The 11,380-nt window shown below is 37.8% G+C and overlaps 2 protein-coding genes across 3 annotated transcripts; one reads left to right on the top strand and one right to left on the bottom strand.

The window, feature by feature from the left end:
- LOC115792873 (SLC35A4 upstream open reading frame protein-like) lies at positions 1-4,717 on the top strand. The gene is made up of 3 exons (XM_030747459.1): positions 1-319; positions 1,804-1,902; positions 2,035-4,717. The coding sequence occupies exons 1-3, from the start codon at positions 305-307 to the stop codon at positions 2,230-2,232; spliced, it is 312 nt and encodes a 103-aa protein (XP_030603319.1). The 5' UTR covers positions 1-304; the 3' UTR covers positions 2,233-4,717.
- Positions 4,718-5,259: 542 nt separating this feature from the next.
- Positions 5,260-9,267, bottom strand: cd74b (CD74 molecule, major histocompatibility complex, class II invariant chain b). 2 transcript variants are annotated; one of them, XM_030747462.1, is made up of 8 exons: positions 9,140-9,267; positions 8,932-9,035; positions 7,817-7,986; positions 7,496-7,560; positions 6,426-6,456; positions 6,012-6,221; positions 5,546-5,596; positions 5,260-5,350 (listed from the first exon to the last, which is right to left on the bottom strand). In XM_030747462.1, the coding sequence occupies exons 2-7, from the start codon at positions 9,015-9,017 to the stop codon at positions 5,553-5,555; spliced, it is 606 nt and encodes a 201-aa protein (XP_030603322.1). In that variant the 5' UTR covers positions 9,018-9,035; positions 9,140-9,267; the 3' UTR covers positions 5,260-5,350; positions 5,546-5,552. The 2 variants fall into 2 exon arrangements, with proteins under 2 accessions (XP_030603322.1, XP_030603323.1); XM_030747463.1 differs by having other exon boundaries at positions 9,115-9,219.
- Between the last annotated feature and the right edge of the window lie 2,113 nt (positions 9,268-11,380).

An 11,380-nucleotide genomic window follows, 5' to 3' on the forward strand; every position in this document is an offset into this window, starting at 1 on the left:
CAGCACACAAGAGAGGTGACAAAGAGTGTGCAGGTAGGATGGAGAGGGTGGAGACGAGTGTCAGGGGTGATTTGTGACAGAAGGATAGCAGCAAGAGTGAAAAGAAGGGTTCACAAAATTTGAGTGAGACCTGCTATGATGTATGAGGCAGAGACAGCGGCACTGACAAAAAACCGAAAAAAGAAGAAGAGGTATCTCGGAGTGTACCAGTGGTGGGCAGTAGACTTAATTTTTAAGCAAATCCACTAGAAAACGAAGAAGAGGAGCGTCAACAGAGTGCAACCAACAGTCATTGAGTGGAAATATGGCAAATGACAAGGTCTGTCTCAAACCTCTTAACATGAAGTCAACTTTTAATAGTTGATAGGCGTTAAGTTTAACTTGCGTTTTGCTTCCAACAGTCAGTTAACATTAACTGCTAGCTTGTGGGGTCTGTGCGTAACACAAAGTGTGGCGTCCTTATGGTAGCTAGCGAAACTGTTAGCTCATTTTGCGATTAACCGCATGAAAGCGACTGACGGTATATTAATTTCAGGCGCATTTAACCAAATCCATAACGCTGCCAGTTTAACCCAACGCTGACGCGGTGCACTAGCTTTTGAAAAGTCCGCTAACCTTGAGACGACCAGTTAGCAAACAAGAAAAACATACCTAATGCTACTTGTAACATGAAATATTTTCACGACACAAAAAAGGCACTCACAGTAAGCTTGGTAACCTGTTGAAAATAATAGTCATCTAACACGTGCCGTACTTGCTACCATGACTGACAGTGCGATAGATGAGGATGGTTTTAAGAGCCAAGCCCTTGTTGATGTATTCAAACATGCGCTCTAGGTTTTTAATCGTACGACAATCATCATTATAAATTAGCTGCGGTGTAAGTTACCCGGTTTAGTGAGCCTCGGACCTGTACTGCATTCTTAATAGTATCAGCAGGTTTATGGGATGCAGTGTTTTGTTTTGTTTTTTACACAGAGGTGGAGAATCTAGAGCTGATATAAGCCTAAAAACAACTTGCTGCACAAACCGTTTTAATGTTGTTATAGCTCTTGTTTTGTTGTATTTACCCAACACATTTTTTTTTTGATCGCCTTGTTTTCTGATTCAAAAAGATAAACTAAAAATTGTGTATACAGCTGCTGTCAGAGTGGATCTTATTTTTTCAATTTTGCCATGAAAACTAGCAGATGGATTTGCCTTTGAGTTATAACAGTGACATTTTATTAGCAGTTCTTTTGGTTGTGAAATTGTTGTAAGAGCTACACAATGTCCACATTTTAAACTATGAAAACAATATGTAAATTACACATGTGTATCATAATCATTCCTGTGCCCTTCTGATATGAGTAAAGGAAGTTAGTTTCTCACATTAAAAATGGATAATTTGCAGTCACCAGAATTTCTGTTGAGATACAAAAACTCAGACCAATAAGTCTCTGGAAGGACATCCGTCAGATCACTTTAAAAACTTTGATTTTACAACCGACATCTTCAATGGATGTTCAAGTTCAGTGTCAAATATTTACACACAGTTTGTACTTTGTATATAGTTTGTATAATTTATACAGCTACCTCCATTGTTTGAATTCTGCCCTATTGCCTGTATTTATTGTGCATGTTAAGCTGCTGGATGCCCTAATTTCCTTCAGGCTCAATAAAGTATCTATTTGCTGTGTGTGGTCAAAATACAGCAAGTTATGTTTATCATTTCTAGATACACGTCCAGTTTTAGAAAACCGTGGTTGCCTCCACTAAACCTTTTGCTTTTTTTTTTTCCTCTTTGTTTAAATGTTTCTGTAGAATCCACTGAACCAGCTCAAGGACCTCGTGGGGTTAAAAGACCAGCTGGAGGACATTCAGAAACGGGTAGAAGATGAGATACAGGCTGGAGTTCCTCCAGTAAGGCTCACATAAGCATTATTAGATTTGTATGCTATATGCCATCCATTTATATAACTATAGAAAAGTTATGATATGCAGAGGTATATATCAAAACAATACACCAGGTGTCATCTCTCTTCTCCTCTCTAGGGTGGCAGTTTGCTGGCTTCTCCTTTTTTGAAGGGTTTTCTTGCTGGGTACGTTGTTGCTAGGCTACGCTCTTCAGCATTGCTGGGTGTTGCCGTAGGAACCTGTACAGGGATGTATGCAGCTCAAAATTACGCTATTCCCAACATCGAAAACACCATCAAAGACTACATACGCACCCTGAAAGGAGGACAAAAGTGAGAAGCAAGGAGGAAAATTGGAAGAAAAGAAGGGAGCAACGAGAGAGAGACATTTCATGGGATCAGAAATGTATGACAAAAGCTTAAAACTTTACAGAATTTAAGGTGGTCTTTTTGTAACCTTCCATATTCATAAATAACATATAAAAAAAGCAAAATGAAAATTAAAAAATATTGAGCTTGGTGTATAGGGTAAAGTGAAACAGCTATTCTCTTCCTTTTCATATTTTTTTAATTGAGTTGATCCCATTCAGAAGACAGAATATATTAACATGTATGCAGTGGCTGGAATTTAGACAAACTGCTACTTGTAAATCCTCATAGCTGCTATCATTGATTTCTGAAGCCAACGCTGTGTTTGTTGAAACTACAGCAGGTACTTTCTGAAACCAGTACACCAGTACCAGTACACGGGCTGGTTGGTCGGGCTCTGTTGACCTTTCTAGCCTAGGCTCACTATAATGAAACGCATTCAAGCAAATTCAAGAAAAGATATGAATTTTGTGCTGTTTGGTAACTTCTGCCCTCTAGTGGCCAGAAATCAGTAATAGAAGCCTTGACAAAATAGCACTTTATTTGCTCAGGGTTTAAAATTGCCTCGCTTCACATCACACTGCTTCTCTGCAAAACCTGTCAAATCCCATTGTGGTTCTTGTTAGTTTTCACGTTGTTTGCAGGTGTCAGAGCAAAAGTCTGCAGTGTGGAGTGATGTCAGTCTGCAGGTACAGTACTGTTCCCCTTCTAGGTTATACGTCTAATCTCTGTACAGGTTAACGCTTTTCAGAGACCCGTCTTTTTTGAAATTATGTTATATAATTGACTCCAAAAAGCTCTCGTTTTCAAGTATTAAAAATTATTAAATTATGTAGCCTGTTTTATTTAATATAATCATTGAGATTTCAGTCTGAGCAAGGAATACATGCCACTTTTTCACTAGTATTTACTCAGCTTGACTCGACTTGGGGGTTTCCATTAGGCGGCAGTACCTGGTATGAGGTACTTGTTTAGGATCCACTCAGGCACAGTTCCAAGTGGGCTGAGTCGAGCTGAAAATGTGATGTCAACAGAATCCATGCCACTGATTGGCCAGGCAGTGATGCCGCTAGGTTAGTCATAAGAGCTACTCCTTCAAACCCAGTGTTTTTGGAACCTGGTAAGAGGGAAATGGGTATACAGACGTTTTCATACTTGGCTGCCAGAGGAAGCTGGATAGAGCAATTGTTGTGACATCATGGGACTTTTGGGCTGCCTTGCTGAGGTGGTACTCGATTGCAATGGAAAACTGAGTCGAGCCAAGCCACGTAGGTATTAGTGGAAGAGGCAGTAGACTGTCTGGAATGAAAGTATATGCCAAAGCTTTTTTTGTTTGTTTTTAAGATTTAAATTGTTCTTTTGTCTTTATAGCAAAGTTGGGGAACGTGTGTTAAAGCATTTTATGTAAAATATATATGAGTGCCTACTTTGGTCTGAGGTTGACAGTATCATCTCAGTAGCCTTTCCCTTGTAAGAGTTGGCTGCCTGTTTTTATATGCTGGAAACTGATTATTTGCACTTGTGTGGATTTTATGGATCTAAAGCTGTTGCTGATTTTATCTTGTGGATTTTCTGTCAAAGGAAACAAGTGATGGCAGTTTTACTTACTTAGATTGTGCTGTTTGCATCATGGATTTATGAGTTTTACTTTTTTAATATTAGAGGTTTAAGCTGTAAAGTTGATTAATATTTTGTCCATAAACTATTGCGCCTGCTGCAGGACACATTCTAAAAATCTAATATATAAAACTGTACAAAAGAGTTGCCACACTTGAGAAACAAGCATATAGTTATGAGTGGATTTTCATTTTGCACAGCAGATATTTAATTTAAATGGATAACCTGTTTTTAGAAATGGATATCCATCAACAAAAATGTAGATAATCCACTTTTTCAAAAATAAATCAGTAAACACTACAGTATTCAGTGATTCTATAAAATATAAAGTTTTTGTAGAGTAAGTGCACTAATAAACAGTCATGTCTAGAGAAGGATTTGTGATGTTTTTAACACGTTGGCAACATCCAACCGAACATTGCCCAACATTGCATAATTAGACCTATAACACAGATTAGATAAACAAGCCATAAAGGAGAAAGATGTGAGTTGTTGCCGCTTGTGTTCACATGTTAGTTTTTGATTGAATGTTATATCAGGCAAACATGTACTGTATGAATGATGACTGGAATCCAGAAACATCATGTGCCTACTGACAGTCATTGTGTTGCTGTCTTATATATTCTTATTGCATGCTGTTAGTGTTTACTTTTTTTGTCTTGTCTTTGCATGTTTTTAAGTAATAACCTTTGTGCGACATAGATTAAGATCGGTCACTTTATGGTGCTAAATTCTATCGACAGTTTTGGTCTTTGTGTGTTTTTGTTCCTGCACATCAGAACAGAAGTATTCATTGTAACTGTTTATAATTGCGCTGTGACAGTATCAAGAAAGAAAACCACCAAAACTGTCTTTAACAGATTTTATTTGTATTCAAATAAATTTGGAAAACTACAGTTGTCTCATGTATCCTGATTGTGTCCAAATATCCTTAACATTAAATAATCATTTTATTTATTTCATTATACCTTAAGCCAAATATTCCAAAATTAAAAGACCAAGCTGCTTTGTAATGAATATCAGGGAGGAGTGCATCTACATATTGTCTGAAAAATATTCTTAAAACTATTTATTTTTGTCAGTACCTTGTTTAGCTTCTGTAATTTTTTTTTTTCCACTCCTTACTTTTTCAAGCCTCCCAACACAAAAACCACATTCTTGTCAAATCATCGCAGGATGACATTAAAATAAAACATTTAAACCTTCACACACTGAACAGTTATTATTTAATAGCATTAGAAATCTGCAAATCAAAATCAAAAGGGCCTGCTCTCGGTATAATAGTGATTGCAATAAACTAGTAAGAAGATAGCAAGCAGATATTTGGTTACTGTTCGGTAATTTATCAGCAATATAGAAAACCCCATTAGCTTGTTAAGTGTAGATGTGGTGATTAGGAGTCGGCAAAGTTGTAACAAGGTATTGGGAGTTGAGCCGATGTTGGTTTCTGGAAAAGATGGAATCACCTTCTGTTGCAAAAAAAAATAAAAATTTAAGTACAGCTGATTCATTGGTTTAGATATACAATAGAAGATGATTATACTAAGTCCAGAGCTTGATATACACTTCCTATTTACAGATCTCTAAAAAGATGTAAATATTTTACATATGATATAGCTCATACTAATAGTGTGTGATGTGTAGAATATGATAAATTTACGCACCACAGTTTTAAGCGTCCACATCGGGCAAAGTCATCACTTTGCTCATGCTGCCTGGAAAGACAGATGTTGAACTGTCAGTTACATTGTAGTTTCAATCAGATCCCCAATGTGATCAATATGTTACTGGTTCAAAAAGGTGAATCCAGATCTGTATCCACATATTGGAATCACATCACGATCCTCTTATGAAAGACCAATAATTTGAAACAAAAAAAATCTCAGCTCTGCACAGATTGTTCTGAAAGTAATGTTAAAATATAACGCTACAATGCATATGAATTAATAAATTAAAAATCAAAAAAAGGTCAAATGAAATGACTGAAGTGTGGCTTCTGGGTTTAAACAACTACATAAAATAAAGCATAAATGCAACAGAAAAACATTTGTATGAAACTGAATATGGATTTGTAATGATTCTTTTTTATTATTCCAAATTTAATGATCAAAATCCGTTATCTTGTCTCACCACGAAGGAGGGGCAGATTGCATCTGGCTTCTCCTTGAAGCTCGCTTCCAGGGATCTGTTCCCCAGTGGCTGTGTTCACACACCAGCAATGGCCCATGTAGCACTGCTGGGCCTTGTAGAGGCCGCGCTCGTCACAGGCGGGGCGGAAACCTGGCACCTGCACAAGCTTCACACCAGCAGCCTCCAGCTGGCAGCTGGTGGCGGGAGGGTCTGAGGTAGGAGGGGAGAGGTGATGAGTTGATCTAAATTTTACAAAAAGTTGTAGAAGACAAACTGCAACAGTCTAAACTTTAAGCCTTTGAGAGGGCAGAAAAAGAGGATTCCAATTAAAAAGTGTTTTCAAGCCCATGAACAGATGAGTAAATGATTAATGCATACACAGAATATATTTGAACAAAGATATATAAAACATACTAGAATCATCTGGGGTTCCAGTCGAAGCTTCCTGCAACACAATCAGTTAAAAAAGACAAATGAGAAAAGGACAGAAAATACATGAAATTATAAGTGTATCAGGATTCACTGAAGTCGTATTTATCTAACTGCAAAAAATGAACTAGACTGAAAGTTATAGAAGCTTTCTTTGCCACTGGGGGGGGGGGGGGGGGGGGGGGGGGGGCTGCTGTCTGTAAGTCAAAATCTCAGGTTATGATGTCGAAACTTTCATGTACTAATTTTGTCATGGTCCAGACCCTGTGTTTTGTTTTTGCTTGATTTTTGTCTCTTCTGTTTTGGGATTGGTTGTGGGGTTTGGTTCTGTTTTGTTTTCTAGTTCCTTGTGTTTCTCTGTGTCAGGTCTGCGTCTTTGTTCCCCCGTCTGACTTCCTGTTTTATTTTGATAGTCGTCCGGTCCCTGTCTATCGTATTCAGTTTTGCTTCCCCTTGTCTCCTCATCATTGTGTTCAGCTGTGATCCCAGCTGTTGCCTATTCCCTCATTATCCCTCTGTGTATATATTGTCTGTGTTCTGGTTAATTCTTTGCCAGGCTGTTGTCTTTGCGTTGTGTGCCTTATGAGTCATGCCATGTCAAGTTATGCCAAATCATGTCACGCTTAGTTTAGTTTAAGAGTTAAGGTTGTGCTGCTGGCTCCCGCCCAGCTCTTTTGGTTTCCTTCTGTAAATAAAGCTAAGTCCAAGTAAAGCCTTCGCCTTGCGTGTCCTGCTTTGGGGTCCTCCACCTTGCCTGCCACAGCGGTACATGACAAATTCAAATTTAGGATTAGAGTTAGGTTTGGTCTGAGACTTAGTAACTCAAAATGCTGAGACAATAACTCAAAATTGATGAAGAACTTGAAATAATAACCTGAAATTTTGACTTACAGATGACAAAAAGTGTTTGTTTTTCAGTGGCAGAAACAAGCTTTCATAGGAATTGCTGGGGTGATGTAAAGTTTCTAAATAGTTTATAAGTATGATAAGCTTTTTCGTGGTCAAAAACTTAGTTTCAGACGTTCCAGTTTAGGACTCTCTTTTTTTTTTTTTACCTTGTCTGTGAAGTCATTCAGCACCATGGCGTTCATGGGCACATGCATCTTCATGGGCACGGAGACTACGGACAGAGAGAGAAAAAGTGTACAATAAGTGACACAGAGATAAAATTTTTAAAAAGGAGCAATAGTATAAAATAAGCTGTACAACAACAAAAAGCTGTAATTAGTTTGTGCATATAATCCTCAGCACTGATTTATTATAAATCTATGTCATGTTGCAGGTAACAGGGCATTTTTGTGACATTTTCTCTTTTTTTTTTTTTTTTTTTTTTTTTTTTTGCCACATCTGCCTAAATCCCAGCAGAGCATTCTCACCAGAGCTTCCCTTTGTCATCTGCGTCTGAATTTTTTTGTTCTGATCCTCCAGAGACTGGATGTCACTCTTCTGGCTGAGGAGGAAATAGGCAGTCATTGCCTGGCCCACAATCAGCACACAGGCCAGAAGGGTCAATCCTGCCACCTTGTAAGCCCGGGAGGAGCGGCCACTGGAAAATAATTATAGAAAGAAGGCAGTGAGAGCAATATTTCTTTATTCATGACTGTCAGGATAAAATCTTTCAATGGGAGGAAGATGAGGAGTAGGCAAACAGAAATGTTTGTGTGCATGAAAGAATTTGAAGAATGAAGAACATGGTTGGCTATCTTGGAATTTTGGTTGGCTCAGATTTAAGGAAATTTGGTGTAACAGGAACTACGACCATGGTGCTCTGCTGTGTACATAAGTAATAAGTACGTAATGGCATCAGCTGTTGTCAAGCAGACACCTGGGTGAAAGTTAAGGATTTTTCTGTGTTCATCAGGGCGGGGTTTGCATAGTCCTTAATTTAATCGATGTGTTATCCCTGGAATGGCATTGCTATCTCAGATGACTGACTTACTGATTCCAGAATAAATGCATCCTAAACTCATGAAACACAGATTTTTTTTTTAGTATTCTAATAAATAGTCCATATTTTCAATTAAAATTTGGTATTTAATTCTAAAATAAAATACACTTCTATGACATCCATAATAGTCTTGCAGTATTATAACACACAACTCCATATCTAATACACATTGCTGTTTACAATTTTTTTCAGCCTAAACTTCTGTTTCTCCTTTTCTTTTCATACAATATGAAAATCAATTAGCAGACTAAAAATGTGTTATAGATTGGTAATCCACTGCAATGAATAGTTCAGTTTTTGTTGTTTGGCAGTGCTTTGTCCTGGTATTGTTTTTACAATGGCTACTATTTTCTAAATCATCAAATTTTTTTGATCCCAAAAACGCGCAGGATCCCCGAAATATGACTGTAAACACACACACACACACGCACGCACAAACAAACAAAACAGAACTAGACACAGGAGCTCTACTTTGTCTTTTTTTTTTTTGAGTAGTCTATAACAAAAGCCAGCACAGTTTCCAAGTACATCCTTAATACTTACCTCTGTGCCGGCGCTCCTACATTGATGGCTGTTTCATGGCTGGCAGCGCCGATGAGAGGCTGGGTTGGGGTCTCAGGGTCAGACATCTTCGCACAAACACAAACCTGAGAGCAAACATAAAATTAAAAAGTAGTCACAAAAAAATGAACAGAGGGAATAATGCTTTGAGAAAAACACACGCACAGGCACACTGAAACTGGTTGGATACCTTGTCGTAGGTCAAGCTGAAATCTGATTCACAGTATGAGTGACCGAATCCAGACAAGTTTTACCCTTAAGTCTGAAGAAAGGCAGAAGGAACTGAAAGCTGAAGGAAGGGAAAACCCACACTGAATTTCTGATTGGCTGGTCGTGATGACTCATCATCTGTTGCTAGGGGCAGAGAATAACGACATTTAGCTTTAATGAAACAGCCAGATGACATTTCTATATAGTGTAGCATATGCAGTATATCTTCAAATTGTCTTGAATAGCTGTAAATAATAATAATTATATCTTCAAATTGTCTTAAGTAACTGTAAATAATAAAAAAAAAAGAAACATTGTTTAACAACATGAAAATGACCTTTCCATTATGAGTCCTGTAATTTTTTTACATCCTTAAATCACAGACTCTTGAAGATTTTATGGCCCCTTTAACATATAATCTGCTTCTGATTGTCACATTTTGCACAGCAGACCTCAGTAAATAGACAGTTATAAAGTCGTTATAAAAGAAAGTACTGTACTAATGTTTTTTTATTTAACTTTTATTTGTACAGTTAGTCCCATTGAGACTCAGTATCTCATTTGCAATGATATCTACATATTTCAAATAAATATCCACACATTCAGCTTAGAGATCTGATGTGCTCATTTCCTTCTGTCCCTCTTTATGTCTGTTGTAAACTTGCATCACTTTATGACATCTGATGCCTGGATACTTCTCACATAATAGACAAACGCAACAAAGCGAAATCACTGGGTATTTCTTGATTTTGAGTTGCTGTGATGTCTGAGCAATAAAAAATGTAGACTCAATTGAAATGATTAAAGGAAGTGAAAGTCCACCAGGCACCTGATTTGATGAGACAGTACTACAAGTCAAACAACTGGCCTGAAATCAGATGAAATCCCAATTATGGGTGGTCTGGCAGAGGTTATGATAATGTGTTAATGTCTTCTGATAGTTTGAGCGATTCTTAATTTTTTTTTTTTTAATCAGTCTGAGTAAGTGTGTGGGCGATGGGGATGACCCTCTTTAAAGAGGAAGAAAACGCAAGGGCTTCAGTAGTCCCATAGCTTTCAGGAAAGTCTTTATACTATATTTAATGGGAAAACCCCATCAAAATGTTTTCAGTAGGGGAACACTCTGAAGGATGTTAGTGTGTTGTAGTAAATAAGTCAGAGATATTGGAGCATTACTGTACTTTACTTTACTGACCAGAACAGGTCCCGCTCACTCAGAATGGCATTAATGTGTTATTTTGAAGATCCTCCACACCATTACACCAGCAGCAGCAGCTTGAATTAAATCAAAGCAGTACTTTGTTCCGGGGTGGACAACTACTGTACAGTTTTGTGGCATATATTCAACAAGGTGCTGCAAACATTCCTCTGAGATTTTGGTCCATTATAGCATCACACATTTCCTGCACATCCATGAGCCACAGGAATTGTGGCTTACTGGATATTTTTGCTTTTTCTGACCCTTCTCTGTTAACCCTACAGATGGCTGTGTGGGAAAATTCCAGTAGATGAGCAGTTTTTAAAATACTCAGATCAGCCCCTCTGGTGCCAACTGGCATGCTGCATTCAAAGTCACTAAAATCACCTTTCTGCCCCATTGTGATGGTCAGTTTGAATTTCAGCAAGTCATCTTGACATTTAGGCATGTCTTACATGCCTAAATGCATTGAGTTGCTGCCATGTGATTGACTGATTAGATATTTACATGAATACACAGTTGAACAGGTGTAACCTAACAAAATGGTTAGTGTATCCAATAATTATTTATTCAGATTTTAGACAGCTATGTTTAGTCATCTGCCCAAATAAATGTCCCAAAACATTTGTAAATGCTGTCAAAGATTTCTCATGTACACAAGTAACAAAGTCTTTTGAATGAGTTCATATACTGTAATGAAAACTTCAACAGCCATCTGAGAATTGAACCAAACCAACTATAGAATTTCACCACAATAGTTTACGAACATGGAGGAGCCAGCTCAGATGAATATTTTACAGGAAATAAAGCCTGGCCAAGGAAGAGGAACAAGAAGAGGAGTAGGGTGTTGTAGAGCAGCAAAGGGAACAGAGGGAGCAGTGCAGAGTATAGAACTGACAGTACAAGAAGTACGCAAATGAGAAATTGATACGTATTTGTGGCTAAACACAGCAACAGGTTGTGATTCTGGGGCTTTTTTTTTTTTTTTCACAGTTTTTCTAGATTGCTTTCTTACATCAGAAA

This window comes from Archocentrus centrarchus, chromosome 15 (genome assembly GCF_007364275.1).
Source record: "Archocentrus centrarchus isolate MPI-CPG fArcCen1 chromosome 15, fArcCen1, whole genome shotgun sequence".
NCBI lineage: Eukaryota > Metazoa > Chordata > Actinopteri > Cichliformes > Cichlidae > Archocentrus > Archocentrus centrarchus.